This window comes from Phymastichus coffea, unplaced genomic scaffold (assembly GCF_024137745.1).
Source record: "Phymastichus coffea isolate CEN01 unplaced genomic scaffold, Cenicafe_Pcof_1.1 PCOF00001, whole genome shotgun sequence".
NCBI lineage: Eukaryota > Metazoa > Arthropoda > Insecta > Hymenoptera > Eulophidae > Phymastichus > Phymastichus coffea.
The window spans coordinates 6900152-6917841 of record NW_026706812.1 but is presented as its reverse complement, the minus strand read 5'-3'; the positions used below and the strand labels follow the sequence as shown (position 1 = coordinate 6917841).

General features: G+C 44.7%; 2 protein-coding genes across 2 annotated transcripts in view; one reads left to right on the top strand and one right to left on the bottom strand.

Annotated features, from left to right (window-relative positions):
• LOC131675463 (beta-alanyl-bioamine nonribosomal peptide synthetase ebony) overlaps positions 1–17690 on the top strand; it is a 964295-nt gene that overhangs the window by 69758 nt on the left and 876847 nt on the right. The window lies entirely within an intron of this gene.
• Positions 2014–14816, bottom strand: LOC131662720 (uncharacterized). Its single transcript, XM_058932582.1, has 3 exons — positions 13497–14816; positions 12618–13427; positions 2014–2145 (listed from the first exon to the last, which is right to left on the bottom strand). Exons 1-3 carry the CDS (start codon positions 14814–14816, stop codon positions 2014–2016), a joined length of 2262 nt encoding a protein of 753 aa, XP_058788565.1.

Below are 17690 nucleotides of genomic sequence, written 5' to 3'. Positions count from 1 at the left end.
GATAAGTTTCTTTGTGCAATCTGTCTCTCTCGTAACTAGGTAAATCGCCATTATCGGCACTACCGGACGACATAAGCCCTCGTTAATTTTCCGCGACGAAGTGAATACGCCTTCCGAGCCTTCCCCCTTAAAATAATTTGTGATGCGACGTTGTTCGGACTTCTTTCCCATACGGAATTCAAAATTATTCACGTACCTGTTACAATTGTTTATAATTTTTTTAAGAAGGTTTCTAGGGCTCCTAGTCCCTAGGGACCCTATACCTAGTGATTTCTGTCTAATTAAATTTAAAAGTATTTTTTTTAAAGTTATAAATATATATTATTGACAATTTACTTGCTACATTGAAAATGAAACGAATAGAAAATAACGACGATTTTTGAAAAAAATGGAGAGACAGACCGGAGAATCGAAACAGAGTTCTCTGGGTTGGCAGGCTAGCGCTATACCACTACAGCCAATGCCACATAGAGGATGCATATTGTGTATATTAGCTATGAGCGGATACATTTGGTTAGAGCCTGAGCGTGCGGAGGAGGGGGGAGCGCATGCTGTCTTTAGTTCTAATTTGAGGATGCGTGCTCTCTCTCTCCCTCTCTCTAGCTCAGACTCAGCGTAGACCACAGCGTCCGGAGGAGGGGGGAGCGCATGCTGTCTATAGTTCTGGCCTGATGGGCATACGCTACTATAATAGTAGTAAACGTGTGCTCTCTTTCTAGCTCTAACTCAGCGCGGACCACAGAGCGAGGAGGAGGGGAGCGCACGAGGAGCTATGCTTACTGACTACCCTGTTATCTTAAGTTTATTATGTCTATCATAAATGTAGATCACAGCTGGTTTGAGGGTGATCAAGCTTCTCCACTACTTTCAGAAAGAAAAGCATCTATGCTTACTACCTTCCCTCTTATCTTATGTTGCCTATGACTATTACAAATGTAGATTATAGACGGTTTAAGGATGATTAAACAAACTCATTAGCGCGGACGCGTGACCATCTGCGTTTAATACGTTTGTTGCGGATGACCATAAAGTCACCGTCACGTCGCTCAAGATTTATGAAGTTTTTTAGAAAGTGGCAAACTTTCTAGCCCACATGGGGAGGGAAAGGACACACCAAACGTTCTATCTCACTCAAAGAATGTCTACGTTTGTCTGTAGCGTTACGTATATTGTAGAAAAATCGTACCTGATATTAGTGTGAGCGTTCGGTAGGATTTTCGTTGGTCAGTCTTAAAGGAAACTTCGAGCTGTTCACAGTGAAGTGGTGATCGTTTATTATTTAAACATTAGTAAGTTTTTTATATTTTTATAAAATTTATTTAATAAAAAAAGAAAAAAAATCATGGAAAATATTATTAGAGCGTGTGAATTTTTAGAAAATGTAAGTATAATTTTTAAATAATTTAAAAATAATTTAAATAACTTTTAGAATTTATTTTAATAATAATATTATTATTCAATTTCAGCTTACTAATCCTACCCTTCAGGCTATAGCAAGAGAGCCGTTATATCGGTTATTAATTCTAATATTAATAACTGTAAGTATTTTTTCTCATTATATATTTATTTATTTATTTATTTATTTATTATCATTTATTTTTCAGTTGCAACGATTTGTAGACGAGAGCAGTCCTCAAGCTATGCAAATTCAGAAAATAAAGGCGATTGTCCAACAAGTGAGTATTATTACAAAATTATATCAATTTATATTTTTTATTAATATTTAATTGTCTTTTCTCTTTTTCAGTGGATCAAGGAATCCATTGCGGCGAGAATGATGTCGCACCAAGTTGCGTATCAAATTGACAAGATTGTCAATGATCGCGTGAAAGCGAAGTTGGAACAACTTAAGCGTGCGGACGCTATGAGGAAGCAGCAAGAATCGGCTCGATTGGAGCGGAAACGGAAAGCCGACTTAGCTAAAGCGGAGCAAGACGAACTTGCTGCGAAGGTTAAGAGAAGGCTTTCCAGCATAAACGAGATTGCTGCACCATCAACAACCGCCATGGTGAATCAAGATAATGTACCATCTTCGAGGTTGTCAACATCATCAGCGTTGATGACATTATCATCATCATCAGTAACGTCGAAGTCAACATCACCAGCGACGTCAACAGCAACCTTATCTACAGCAACATCCGTAGGCTGTCAAAGAGTCGATGCACAAGTCGATATACCACTCGATTTGACTGCTACTGTAAGTACCTATATTATAGAATGCAACGGTAGCCGATTTCATTAATCGAACCGTTCGCGATTCTGCTTCTCGCGCGTTAGTTCGAACTATTGAGAGAGAGAGAGAGGGGGCGCGCGATCTTTTGAATAAGCAGTTACGCCTCAGCTGTTTACGCGAGTTTACCGCCGATTTGTGTTTTGCACTTTGATTCGCAAAAATAATAAGTTTTCTCTGGGACAAACACGTGCGGGTGTGCAACGACGATATTGCAGCAGCAAGCAGCGGTATAGAAGCAGCAGATAACAGCTGATATAGGAAATACAAGGTGAGCAGCTGATAACGAGGGGCAGCGGCAGTTGAAATTTTACAACAACAATTACGGCTGATCACCGTAATTGCACCGCATGGTAGGTGCACCTTCCGTTATTATAAGCGATACAAAATACATTCGGTATTTTGTCTATTCGTGATAGCGTTATTTTTCGTATTCGCGTCGAGCGTTAGTTCGCGGTATAATTCGAATCTACTTTCTCTCTCTTTCTCACCGAATATAATTAATTGTAAAATCTTATTCGCGTGCGTTAGTCTTTCGGCCCTACAAAGACTGTAGTAATTTTTATTAATTAAAGTCTGTTAAATTTATTCGCAGTTTTCGTCATTTGATTTTCCTGGTAGCTTAAGTATTTGAAACAGGCTTAGGTTTTAATCAAATTACATCTAGGGGATTAAGAAGATTAGGAGTAAAGTCGCTCACACTTAAAACTCATCAAATGTGACAAGACACGTGACTTAAGGTGAGTTCAACTCCGATCGATTGAAGACAACTAGGATAAATCATCTGACGTTAAGGCGAATACACGTATTATCATACGTGTTTAACGGATCGGCGGTTTGCTCTGCATCGTGGGAGTTTGTTCTTAAATAAATTTCCCATTTTCAGATTTATCTCCCCCGTTACAAGAAATAATTAATAAATATAAATTAAAAATAATAATTAAAAAATTTTTTTTACAGAAAAAAATTTCGTTGGTGAAGAATGTAGAGTTATTCGACGAAAAGTTATTTTGATTCCGGCCCAACCAACAGTGAGGAAACCGACTCGCTCTTCGAAGGACGTCGGATCAAGAAAATTTAAATAATAATAATAATAATAATATTAAGAAAAGAAAAAAAAACTGTAATTTTAATTTTGTAAAATTTATAAAAAAAAAGTAATAAAATAAACTAAATTAAAAAATCAATAATGTATTAATTTACTTAGGATCTACCAGTGATAGATAGATATAGATCCACATTTTCTAGTAATCTAGGCAAATGATTGCGGAGAAACGCCAAGAAAATTTGTCCAGTTACGTTTCCATCAAAGAAATAAGGTCCAATCAAGTGACCATTCACAATTCCACACCAGACATTGATACTCCAGCGATGTTGATGATCTATCGATCGATACCAGTGAGGGTTTTCATTTGACCAATAGTGGCAGTTATGCCGATTCAATTTACCATTACTTTTGAATGATGCTTCATCGGAAAAAAGTACGAATTGGAAAAAGTTTGGATCCAACTCAAGCATTTGCAAGGCCCATTGACAAAAACGAGTACGTTCTAACATATCATTAGGAGTTAAAGCTTGTGTGAGTGTAATATGATACGGGTTATATTTCATGACTCGTAAAATCCGAAGAACTATGGTTCTTGGAATACGGCTTTCCCTGGCTATTTGACGCGAACTTATGTGAGGATTCATATGTACATGTGCTAGTATGACCAAAACTCGAACGTCATTTCCACCATAGTCATTGTGTTGGCGTTGGTGACGTAAATTTCCACCTTGTGCGCGTAATTTAAGAGTCCTCATAGTATTGGCGTTAGGGTGACGTCTATTTTGCTATCTTTCTGCATAAAGTCTTTCAGCTGCGTTATAATTTCCCTGACACTCTCCCAAAACCAACAACATATCAACGATTTCAGCAGAAGTGTAGTCAACCATGTTTAGAATGGTAGTGTACAATGAACCCTGCAGTAAACAATAGTAATATAAAAATTTCGAATTTCTCACATAACAAAATTGTAATTACTTATAATTTTTTTTCTCTTTACTTACTTCTCACTCAAGTAAAAGCAAGTGAAAAATATTTTAGACAACTTAATTGTCTCCAATCGGCCGTAAGTATCTTGAAAACCGTTGTGCCTAATATACCCTACAGTGAACACCAGGGCTCCGGGATTACGAAATTTGAGATCAAGGACTTTGATTCAAGGAATTTGAGATCAAGGACAAAATTAACGTTCTGGGCTTATCCTTGTAGGTTATTCATTTAGGGAGTAGAGGAATTGGGGGTGGGGTATAAGGATTTAGGGTAATAGAGCTAAAGGATGAAGGAATTGAGGACTGTAAGCCTGGTAAACAAAATAAGAGTTCTTTGTTTGGAAAATACCGTCAACCGTATAATGACCTCGGGAGGGGGGAGGGGGGGAGGTTATAGGGACCCTACACTTGTGCCATCATAGCAGGACGTAGACTTTAACGAAAAATCTGAATCCGCAGTGAAAATCGGGATTACCATTTAAAAAAATGTCTTTGGGGGGGGGGGGGGATTCAAGGGTGGGGGTCACCCCGACCCCAGACGTGTTAGGTTACCTGAACGCAGAATTAGACAAAGAATCCAAATCCGTAATAAAAATAGGAGTTACCATTAAAAAATAACGATAACCTTTAAACCCCCTAAATATTGAGCAACTTTTGTCTGAACTTTTTTTTGATATAACGCTTAGGAACGGAGTAATTTGGGGACCTCGATTAAAATAGACTACCCTGTATATATATATATTTATTTATTTTCTTTTTTTATTGAAAAGCATCGTGTACATTGATTACATAATGTCTTGTTAATTTTAAACTAATTTTTTCACATCACCACTAATTGGATTATATTGTACAATACGATCGTGTAATATTAAGCAGTAGGCTGCAGTATCTTCAGGGAAATCGGTCCGAGTTTCATATTCTTGGCGAACATCTACTGGGGTGCTTTTTAATGTTTCATTTTGTTTGGAGCAGTCTCTAACTATTAGCGGCACTTTATTAGTGAAATCCTTTTTATTGAGTAACGGCTCGTTTTCTTTACCATAGTAAGCGTTTTGAAAATTAGTGTACATATCGTAGAGAACAGCAAAATGATTTTGATTGATATTTAAATTGAGATTTCCATACGGATAGCATTGTGAATTGAGGAATAGCTTCACATTTCTAATATTACAATGATCAAAATTACTAGAAATAACACTCGCTGAACTTTTACGTTTAGTTTGAAAAGCTAAAATAACAAATCGAAGCTTTTCCAATTGATTGGAAGTCTTAAGACTCCAAACATGCTTTGATGTACGAGGTAATTTTGGATACTCATACATTTCCCAAGTACGATAACTCATAGTAATTGCACGATCACGTCCAATCTGATTGAGTAATTTGATCAATTTTCCTATAATCTTCAGCAAAGCCCATCAACATACTGACAAGGATAGTCACATCAAAAAAACCTTGAGCATTACATATTAAAACTTCATTATTATCACCATTCCATCCGGCATTTTCAACGATAGAGCTCTGACTGAAAGACATGAGTCACCTTTACAATGAGATAAAATTCATTGGGAAGGGCTACATTATGAACTTTTTTTTTACCTCTCCACAAAAGGAAATAAAAGGATAGTTAAATAAAGGAAAAAAGGACTATTCAATTAGATATATATTTTTTTTATTATTCATAGTGCAGCTATTTACATTAGTATTATAATACATTTAATTATTATTAGTTGAACATACAATTATGTTTTATAACGGCCGGGGCCGTTTCGGCGGAAGATAGTCCGCGCACGAGGCCGAGCATGGCCAAGCGGGCAAGCGAGCGAGGAGTGAAGAGAGAGACAGAGCGAGACTCGATGAGGCGCGTGCCGTAGCGGTAGAGTGGGGGGAGAAAACGATTTTTCGGGCACTTGGACTCAGACCGGCGAGCTCGAAGGATTGTCACGTGCGCGCGCGAACAAAAGAAAAGAGGAAGAAAAGGAAAGCGACCTGCAAATAAAGCAAAGTGCGAGTGTGCGAGAAAAGTGGACACTATCCTCAAGGATCGCCGGAGCCTGTGGATCGTCATCTCGAGTGGGCGATTACCAGGGGCAGAACTTGCCCGCCCGAGCAAGGGCGATAACGCGGGCGATTAGCAAGGAGTAGTCTGTCTGCAGCAGCTACTTCCCGGTGAGTTCCTCTCTGTTTATAAGCGACAACTTAGCTTGCGTTAGTTGCGCGAGCGAGCGTCTCTCTCTCTGAAGTAGTATTAATAGCGAAATCTCGGCATGCGGTAATTGTATAAAATTTGTCTAAAAGAATAAAGCCCGATTTGACCTACTCAAGTGTTGCCGTTGTGTTGGGCGTACCCAGGAAGGCACCCTTGTCCCTTCCCACGCCCGCGATTAGAACCTACGCACGCTCTCGTGCTTAGCCGCGCTTTTGCGATCCCTTCTCAGGGCAGCGAGTACCCGCCCGTATTCGGCGGAACGCCAGGAAGCGGCTAGCTGATCGGGGCGGCGGTGAGCCCCGCACCGAACAGCGAAAACAAAATTCTTAACGGGCCGCGAGAATAATTTGATTATTTTCCAGACCGTTGCAGTTTAAATTCGAAATTTAAACCGACAATATGGTAAATAAATAACTCCTTCTTCTTACTAGTCTGATGTAGGTTTTTCAACATTTCTTCATCTTTTTCGAGTACTATATTAACTCTTTTGGGTAGGAACACATCAAATTCGTCATCTATTGTGACGAATATAACTCTTATATATATAACGCTAAATCCATTTTTCATTGTTAATGATCTAACTTTAGTAACTTGATATAATGTATTCGATGTAAGTTGGGACATCGCCTTCCGAGGATGTGTCTGAAGTTCGCAACGTTAAATTACAACGAAAAAAAAAAATTTTCAGAAAATAGTCATTACTGTTTTTAATCGATGATTATAGCCGTATTAGATATATAAAACCAAAATATAACGATCTAGATGAAAAACAATCACTAATAACCACCCTCAAAAAATCATTCATATTTGGCTATACGTTTACTACTACTATAGTAGCGCATCCCCATCAGGCCAGAACTATAGACAGTATGCGCTCCCCCCTCCTCCGCACGCTGTGGTCCACGTTGAGTCAGAGCTAGAGAGAGGGAGAGAGAAAGCACGCATCCTCAAGTTAGAACTATAGACAGCATGCGTTCCCCCCTCCCCTCCCACCCCCGCACGCTCAGGCCCTACACCAAATGTATGCGCATGTAGCTAATATACACAATATGCATTGTCTAAGGTACATGTGGCATTGGCTCTAGTGGTAGAGCGCTAGCCTGTCAACCCAGAGGACTCTGGTTCGATTATCCGGTCTGTCTCTTCATTTTTTTCAAAAATCGTTGCTATTTTCTATTCATTTCATTTTTAATGTAGCAAGTAAATTGTCAATAATATATATTTATAACTTTTTAAAAAATGCATTTAAATTTAATTGGACAGAAAGCAATAGGTAGAGGGTCCCTAGGGACTAGTAGCCCTAGAAACCTTCCTCAAAAAATTATAAACAATTATTAACATTAATAATAATTAACATGGAAGGGTTTGGCCAGGGAATAAAATGGTTAAACCAGGAACCCCGCACGAATATTCTTAATAATAATTGTTAACATTAACAATTATTATTAACATGAAAGGGTTAAGCCAGGGGGGGCCAAAGGGTTACGGACCCCCCCGCAGGTGTGCTGGAACATACATTGCTATACTACTACTATCTTCTTCTTTCGCGAGATAGCGTAACTTTTTGTATCCGAGCAATATGTACTTGTGTCGCTGAAACTTGGACACACTCGATTTTCGGTTCGTTTAGACTGCCCTACGCGATTTCTAACAGTCTTACCTTCGTATTTCGTTTTCTTCAGGCGAAACTGCTAAGCGCGCATTACTTACAGATGACGCCCGTACTTCGCGCTCCCAATCTTCAGCTCACGAGTTAACTTCGGGAATTCGATAGGTTGTGCCCCTCGATTTACTGAATTCCATTCAGAGAAACGCACAGCTATCTTGGTTCGCTTGCGTCGATTCTTCAAGTACAATCGTTGAAGCATTTCAGGTCGCGCGGTCAGCTGGCAGCTCAGCCTGAGACGGCAATGAAGCCTGCTGCTCGGTTTGAGCGATCTTGCTGTGCATCGCCTTTCTTTCTACTCTAAACACCGTGTTTTCGCAATCTGTAATTCCTACCCGTGCTTGCTAATAGTAATCGCTCAGTTGGAAAGAAATTCTTTCTTCTATCTGCTTGCTCAATCGCATTCTCCGTCGGCCTGCTTACCGCCGATAGAGATACGTTTGCTCTACCGGACTTGTCTATCTGGTCACCCGGGGGCTGCCCTTGCATACGAGAAGCGGCAACATCGGCTCTCGCCTATGTCGCCTACTCTGTCTTGTGCAGCGTTTGAGCCGCCAAGGGTGTGTCAGTCATTGTAGACTCGCTACCGATAATCGGCCTTTGTACGCCGCTCTCCGCTGCAACTCATTGCTCTCATTGTCCTATTACTGGACTTGGTTCTGCCGCAAAATCTTCCGCGTGCAGTGTCGGACTTAATTCTGGCAGCTCCATAATACCACAAATATATGTTTCACAACTCTTCTAAGTTACTTCGAAGATTTAATCCGCGATACCGCTTGAGTTCAAATAATATGGTTGGTTCTGCCGTGTCTATTTTTTTCTTATAGTGTTTCGCGCGCGATTCATATAAGATCCGACGCATACAAAACTCTGTCCTTGCACGCACAAAAAGTCGTCGCCTGCTCCTGTCACAACAGTGTTTTAGTTTTATGGGGGGGGGGGGGTCAATAAGTCTTTACAAAATGAAGGAAAAAAAGTTTTGCGTATGTAATTTTTTTTTATTTTACAATATAATCTCCTTGAAGGTCGATACATTTTATTAAACGGCATTCTAGTTTTTTTAAGCCATCAGAAAAATATGATTTCTAAAAACCATTAAAATAGGCATTTGTTTAAGCGATGACTTCTTCATTCGACGTGAATCGTTGACGGCGAGCCATTTTTTGAGGTTAGGAAATAAGAAAAAGTCACTGGTAGCCAAATCAGGCAAATATGGTGGATGGTCAATTAATTCGAACCTTAAATCGTTAATTTTTGCCATCGAAACTGCACACTAGTGAACTCGAGCATTGTTTTGAAGAAAAAGGCATTTTTTTTTTATTCAAGTGAGGACGTTTTTCTCTGATTTTTTCTTTCAGCTCACCTAATAATGACGCATGATATTGTCCAGTGATCGTCTGGCCCTTTTCCAAGTATTCGATGTAGATGATTCGATACGCATCCCAGAAAACCGTGGCCTTAATCTTGCCAGCTGACTTTACTGTCTTTGCCTTCTTTGGGGCTGGTTCTCCTGCGGTAATCCATTGTTTGGACTGTTCTTTGGTTTCAGGAGTGTAGTGGTGTACCCATGTTTTATCTAGAGTTACGAGTCGACGCCAAAAGTCTTCCGGATTACGAGGTATGCGTGCCAAAAGAGCCTCAGAGGTGACCACACAGGTTCGTTTGTTTTCAACAGTGAGCAAATGCGGCACCCATCTTGCTGATATTTTTTTCATTCCAAATTTTTCTTGCAAAATTGAAATGATTGTACCTTTTGATACCCCTGTGACCTCAACTAATTCTCGCAGTTTAAATCTTCTATCACTCAACACCATATCGTGGATTTTGTTGACTATTTCGGGTGTACTCACTTCTACGGGGCGTCCTGAACGAGGTTCATCTTTTGTTGTTGTACGGCCGCGTTTAAATTCATTTACTTAGTTATAAACAGTCTTGTTGTGAGGCCTTTCAAATGAAAATATTTTATCACCGTTCGAAACTCTGTTTTTCCATTTTTCAAATAAACCAATAACTTTTTGATCAACTAACGCTCAGAAAAAAATGACTTCATGAATGAAGCTTTGTATGATATTTAGTTAGTAGTATTGCTTGCCAAAAACATAATTTAAGCGTGACGAGCGCCATCTCTTGGATTTTGTAAAGACTTATTGACCCTCCCTCGTATATTCAGAAATAAAGCATAAATGTAATAAAACAATTATTCTTAATTTTTTCCACTCCTGATGTTTGATAATTATATTAATAATCTTGATCTTAGGAATCATCCCTATAAATAAACTACACACTTATTTTATTATAAACGTTTCGCAATTTTATTTATTGCCACCTCAGTACATCTGTTGAATATATATATTATTATAAATAAATGAATTCTTTCAATATTAGTATTGTATTATAATATAAACATACGTTTTGTAATGTAGATAAAATTGAATAAATTAAAAGTTCTTCCGCACATATTCTTAAAATGTATTTAAAAAAATTACACATAATTTCCCAATGGAATCTGATTATTATTAATATAATTGTAATAAAACAAGTTTGATAAAAAGTGTGACAGGTTACGTGACTAACTTACAAAAGCAACAAAAGGAACAAGTAGTTTCCAAGCTTGTTAAGACGCTGGCGCAGGGGGCTGAGGCGGTAATCCCGTCGGGAATGAGATGACGCAGATACAAGACCCTTTCACTTGAACACTTTATTGGCCACCACTTGGGGCGACAGAACAGGCAGAGATTACAAGGCGTCATCCGAGGGGGGGGGGGGGGGGGCTCCAGTCTTGCCCCTACTTCAGGGCCCGCGTCGTTGTCCCCTCGTCGGGGGATAGAGGAAGGGGGAAACCTGGGCTCGAGCCGCGCGAGGCCGGGCAACTCGACTAAACATCCCGCCCGCCTCGTTCCGAGAACGACCCGCTGGTGTTGTAGTCGCCGTGCGCCCTAGGATGGCTGCTCGATGAGACCGAGGGCTGGCAGGGGCGCCAGCTTGACGACTGGCCGGACATACTCCCGGCGGCGGTCCGGATCTTGGCGGAGCGGACGAGGCCATCCGGTCCTGGGTGAGTGGCGACTATACGGCCAAGAGGCCATCACCCATCTGGGCGCAGAAGAGTAGGGTCGGTTATGATCTCAAGGTCGTCGACCTGGAGGTTAGGTCGTATGGTCCTCCACTTGGGGCGCTGGCGCAGGGTATTCAGGTACTCGCGGCTCCAGCGGTCCCAGAACAGCCCGCGCATGGCTCGGACGAGCTCCCAGTGCTGTGTGCTCTACAGGTTGGTGGTTGCGGGGAGCGGCTGCGGAATTGAGGTGGCAGAGGTTCCGAGGAGAAAGTGGCTCGGTGTCAGAGCGTCCAGATCGTCGAGGTCTCCGGTGGGCGGCGCGAGCTGTCGGCTGTTCAGGGTGGCCTCGATGGAGACGAGGAGTGTGGTAAACTCCTCGTAGGTGAGCCTTCTGGGGGCGGCAATGCGGTGAAGGTGGTCGTTCATGCTCTTCACGCCGGCCTTCCAGAGTCGGCCGAAATGAGGGGCAGTAGGGGGGTTGAACCTCCACGAGACGCCGTCCTGTGCTAGCGTCCCTTCGACCAGCCTCCCAGTCGATTTCGGCCTCCTGCAGCAGTCGTCGAAGCTCCAGGCTGGCACCGCGGAAGTTGGTGTCATTGTCGCTCCAGATCTCGTTGGGGCGTCCTCTCCTCCCGATGAATCGGGTGAGGGCTCCGAGGAAGCTGGCCGTCGTCAAGTCGCCGACGAGCTCTAGGTGGATCGCTTTCGTGCTCATGCACACGAAAAGCGCCACGTATCCCTTGATGGTAGGGAGTCCCCGTCCGCGGCTTCGGCAGAGTGGAAGCGGGCCGGCATAGTCCACGCCGCAGTGACTGAAGGGCCGCGAGGGGGTCACCCTGACCACGGGGAGGGGGGCCATCCCTTGGGCGGTGGTCCTTGCAGAGATCCGGGCGCAGATCAGGCACTGGCGAAGGTGGCGCTTGACGCGCGACTTGCCGCCGGTGATCCACGCCTTCTGCAGGACTCTCGCGTAGGTAGAGCGAAAGCCTCCATGCAGGCTGCAAGCGTGGGCCCATCGGAGCTCTGCCAGGTGCGAGCGTGCGTCCAGGAGGACGGGGTGGTGCTCGTCGTAGGGCAGTGGAGATTGGGAGAGGTGTCCGTCCACTCTCAGGAGTCCGTCTTCGTCTAGGAAGGGTTCTAGCGCTCTGATTGAGGCCTGGAGCCGGGGCGCGGGTCCTTGGAGAAGCTGGATCTCATCCGCGAAGGTTTGACGTTGCGAGAGGCGGGCGCAGGTGAGAAAGGCCCAGCGGAGGTCAACGGCTCGGACAGGCCCTAATGGTCTGGGCGAGTTGGGTGTTGACCTGGTCAGCAGCCGGTGGGCCCTCACGGTGCCGCGGAGGAGACTCCCCAGCCTGGAGAAATTCTCGAGGTGGTTCCGGGCTTGGTCCTCTGTGGCGGCAGGGCTTCGGCGACGAGCGAGCGAGACCAGGCAGGCGGTGATGGTGTCGTCCGGGCCTGTAGACGGTGGGTCGTCGGCGAGGGCGGTCTGGGGCCAGGCGGATTCGGGGCTGGACAGCCACTTCGGCCCGGTCCACCAGAGGCGGTGGTCCTTGAGGGCGTCCGAACCGACCCCCCTAGAGGCGATGTCCGCGGGATTGTTGGTGGTGGGCACGTGGAGAAGGGTTGCTCCGTCAACCAATTCCTGGACGTGGGCGATGTAGTTGTCCACGATGTCGTTTCCCACCGGTTCGTCGGACTGCAGCCAATGCAGTGCGACGTGAGAGTCGCTCCAAAGGTGGCAGGCCGAGATCGGGACCTTGAGGGCGGAGGCGGTGGTGGTGAGAAGCTGTGAGGCGATGAGAGCCGCGCGCAGATCCAGTCGCGGGATTGTCATGCGCAGGCGTCCGGTTGATGCTGGCTGGAGGCTCTTGATGGAGGAGAGCTTCGTCCGAGCGTTGAGTAGGGCGGTGGTGACGCTTCCGTCCTTGTCGGTGACCCGCGAGTAGACTGCGGCGGCTAGGGCGCGGCGGCTGGCGTCGGCGAACGCGTGGAGCTGGAGGTTCTTGTCGGGTGCAAGCCCGATCCATCGGGGGATGTCGCTCTCGGTGGCCGCGAGGATCGTGGAGCGGAATGCGGACCACTTGTCCTGCCACGCCTGTGGGAGGATCTCGTCCCAGCTCAGCTTCGCTCTCCACAGATCCTGCACGATCGTCTTAGCCACGAGGGTGATTGGCGCCAGCCATCCCGCCGGGTCGAAGATACTGGAGAGCTCGGCGAGGGCCTTGCGCTTAGTCAGCTAAAACCCGGGATGAGGCGAGGCGGCAGGCTTGAACCAGAATCGGTCGGTGGTCGTGCTCCAGCCTACTCCGAGCTCGGTGAATGGTCCGTCCGCCGAGAGATGGACCCAGCTGGGTCGAAGGCGATCGTCCACGGCGATGTCCTCAAGCAAGGCGGGGTCGCTGGCCACCCACTTCCGCAGGTGGAAGCCGCCCGCCGTGTGGAGCGCGATCAGCTGGTCCCTGAGGCGTCGGGTTGTCTCCAAACTGTGCCCGCCGCTGAGGAAGTTGTCCATGTAGAGGTCGTTCTCAGCGGCCTCTCGGGCGAGTGGGAAGCGGGCGCCCTCGTCGGCGCAGAGCTGTCTGATGGTCTGGAGGGCCAGGTAAGGTGCGCAGGCCTCGCCGTAAGTGACGGTTTGCAGCGCGTAGTGGTGGACGGGAGAGTCTGCGTCCTGGCTCCACAGCACTCTCTGGAGGTGGACGTCCTTTGGCCTCACGCGGATCTGGTGGAACATCATCTGGATGTCCACGCAAAAGGCGTAACGGTGCAGCCGCCACCTAGTGAGCATGGTGGCCACGTGCCCTTGTAGCTTCGGCCCGGCGTGCAGCGCGTCGTTCAGGCTGTATCCCGAGGATGTGGGTCTCGAGGCGTTGAAGACGACGCGCAGTTTCCGTCCTCGATCGTGATGTTGCCAGATTTCGTGATGCGGGATATAGACTGCCGGTCCCTGATGTGCGGCGAGCTCCTCGGCAGTGAGCTGCCGCATGTGCCCGAGGTTTTCATACTCGGCCATGAACTCGTGGTAGCGGCCCGACAGTTCCTGGTCCCGTTGCATCCGGCGGTGCATCGAGGCGAGGGCGGAACGAGCCTGGCTCAGGCTCTCCCCGAGGAGAGCGACGCGTTCCGGTCGTAGCGGGAGGGCCACGGTGTAACGCCCTGTGGGGTCTCGGCTGCATCCTCGAGCGAACGCTGCCTCGCACTCGACGTCGGCGGCCACGGGCCCGGTGAGCGTCCAGCCAAACACAGTGTTCTGGGCCAGAAGCGGGCCGTAGCTCCGGACGCCCGATTGGATGATCCGGCTGTAGGCGTCCGCACCGATGACGATGTCAATTCCGGCCGGCTGTGGTGGGCCCCGGAGCAGCTTCTGCAAGTCCCATTTGACGGGCAGGTCCTGGCCGAGTGCGAGCCACTCAAGCAGTTGAAGCAGAGGCCGCGGTCCGAGGCTCTGGTCGGCCTTGCGGGATGCGTTGGATGCGCTGGCCGATTGAGGGAGGGCGGAGGTCGGGGGGTACAGCGACCGCAACGTCCGGAACCGCCGCTGGAGGAACTCCCCCAGCTGTTCGAAGGTCGGCTCGCTGGTTTTCTCCTCTCTCTCCTCCTCCCAGACTCTTCGGGTGGCAGGGTCCATGGCTCGGCTGCCGAAATGGACTGGTGTTGGAGTGCACGATGTCGACGAAGAGGTCCTTAAATGACTCCCACTCTTCGTCGAGGCTTCCGAACCGAGGTAGGGTGATGCGGGGAAGCCGGGCCAAGGCGACTTTTCATCCGTCGTGAACGTCGAGGCCTCCGGCAGCGCTGGATGAGGAGGTCGAGGCGGGGCCCGATGACCCGATCTTCGATGCGATCAGACGATCCCGGAGGTCGATGAGACGGACGTGATTCTCGCAGAAGTTGGCCCAGTATCCCTCCACGAGCTGGAGCCGCGTCTGGAGTAGCCCTATCGTCCATTGATCGGCCGGGGAGCCGCGGACCCTATCCGCCGTCTGTCGCAGCACTTCCAATAGTGCTTCCTGGATGGCAGTGAGACTTATCTGGAAGATGATGAGGGTTTAGAGACCGCGTGGCGCGGAGGAGGGGGACGAAGTCGCCGTCTGTCGGCCGGGGTCGGGCGCCCGACGCTCCGGCTCAGCGCGCGTTCTCCGGCTCCTCCGCTCAGGGGTGTCGGCCGGACGCGTGTCGTCGCCATCGGCGCGGTGACGGGACGTGCGTACAGAGTACTGCGTAACAGTACAGTGCAGATCAGTGTTATGGTTTCTTTCTTTCTCTCTCTCTCTCTCTCTCTCTCTCTCTCTCTCTCTATCCGAGGTGCCGGGTGAGCGCTGCGTAGCTATGCAGCCTTGCCAGCTACGAGGTCGAACAAATGACTTTGTTTCGGGCGAGAATTGTTTTTCTTGAGTCTTTGTACATTTTATACATTTCTCGCGATTACGGACAAATAAACAAGCAGCTTTGCAGCCGATTCGCTGCGCGTTACGCGGTACGAGTAATTTTGTGTTATAGCGGCGTTATTTTTCTTTATTTAGAATAAGTGGCGATTTTGTATTATTAAAATTATTATTACACCAGAGTTTGTTGTTGTGATATCGTTACCTAAAATCACTCCTGGTCTCACATTAGTTTATTCATGTATGATTAGTGCATTTGCTCGATGCATTATTCAGTCCTGGGAACGTCTTTTGCTTTCCGAATTCCCTCCCTTTTAATAAAATAATTTTGTACGGACAGTCGCGAAATACCTGAACGCGAACGGCTGCATTTCTCCGTTACAACATACTAAAAGTGAATTAAAAATAAGTTGCAATGGGTAAATAAATATAATGTATAATGTCAATATATGTATGGAAGTCTAATATTTGTAGGAAATTCACGCAAAACATTGATAAAAAATGTCGACATTATGGATAGCTTCAAGTGTTTGAAACTTGTTAAGTTTGTTGATTGCTTCAGATAATTGAATAAAGTTATTGACAGTTGTTTTTCAATGAAATTTTATAAAAATCTTGTGAGTTATATTGAAGAATTTAGACAAAGTTATGTGAATTTTGAAATATCTGCTAAGTTTAAAGTTTGCAATAATTTACGATATTAAAGATTTTTTTTAGAAAAAAAACAGCGGAATAGCGTATTACAGTAAATAAGTTAACAACAATAACTTAGAGACCACTTTTCAATTTTTCAAGCAAAATTTTTATTATCGCCTACACATAAAAATAAGTAATTTTTGATTTTATTTAAAAAAAGCGCCAAATCAAATATTTCTTTTAAGCGCATAAAATGCAGTTTAAGTGTTGCAGAAACAAGAAATGTCATTATTTTGGAGTAATTGCTAACTTTCATTTAAACTTACCCACGAGCACTGGTACCGATAAATAGTAAGTAATATTTATTTCCTTATGCAGTGAAAGATAAGTTAAATTATTATCTTGAATAAGGAGATCCAACCCCAATGCGATATATTTGAGAACTTGGGACGATTTTTCCACCTATAATTCAAACAAGAGACGGCGTGATACGTCTGATTTCAGCACTCGACGCGGCGGCTATCGGTAGCGCTGCTTAGACAGAGGCAAACTTATGTAAGCAAACATGGGCAAGAGAGAAACGCGCAACTACATTTACACAGAAAAATAAGTACCCGAAATTAAATAAAAATTTAATTTAATTTATTCCTATTAGGTAAATGTGCATACAACAAGTAAATAATTAATTATTAAAATATTATATTAGTTAACTTAACCTATACGAAGGATTTAACACAAGTGAGAGCACAATATAAATACCAATTAGATTTGGTATATTTTAACTATCCATGCTAGTTTAGTGGTTAGCGCTCTTTTTATACTCTTCCCCATCTTGATGTGTCCCGGTTCAAATCTCGCACGGATAAGTTTTGTTATTGTTAACTTGTATATTTATTTTATTGGAAATAAACTTGCTGCATCAGTCACATCTACTCCACAGCAGCGAGCTTTCGAAAATCAGCAAAAATTTTAGAACGCGATTTAAGGTTCTGTCTTAATTTTACTATGTACTAATTGCTATATTTTATAAACATGAGTAATATTTTGTTACGTTTTAGGCGTCAGCTACATAGGTTTACCCTAACATTAAGAGTCATCCAATAAGAGTCTAGTAGTTTAAGCTTATTTTATGTATATTTTCGTATATATTTATTTGAATTAATATTTTGATATAATTTTTACTTTATCTTGTGATGAATTCTTGTGATGTGAAGGTATTTTAAAACATAGCTGAATACTGATTGGGTTTTATTCACTTTTATTTTTGCTTCTTAGTTTTAAATATTGATTGCAAATACCTTTTGATTTACAAAATTATCGCAACATTTTTATTGCTCAAATAAGATGGTAATGGACGTTCAGTATCCATTGTCGATAATTAGCTCCTGGTTATCACAGTGCATTTAAACGTCAATTTTTAGCGACGTATGCACTCTTTACGAGCTCGAAGTATATGTTAGCAGCTTAAACTCGACAATAAA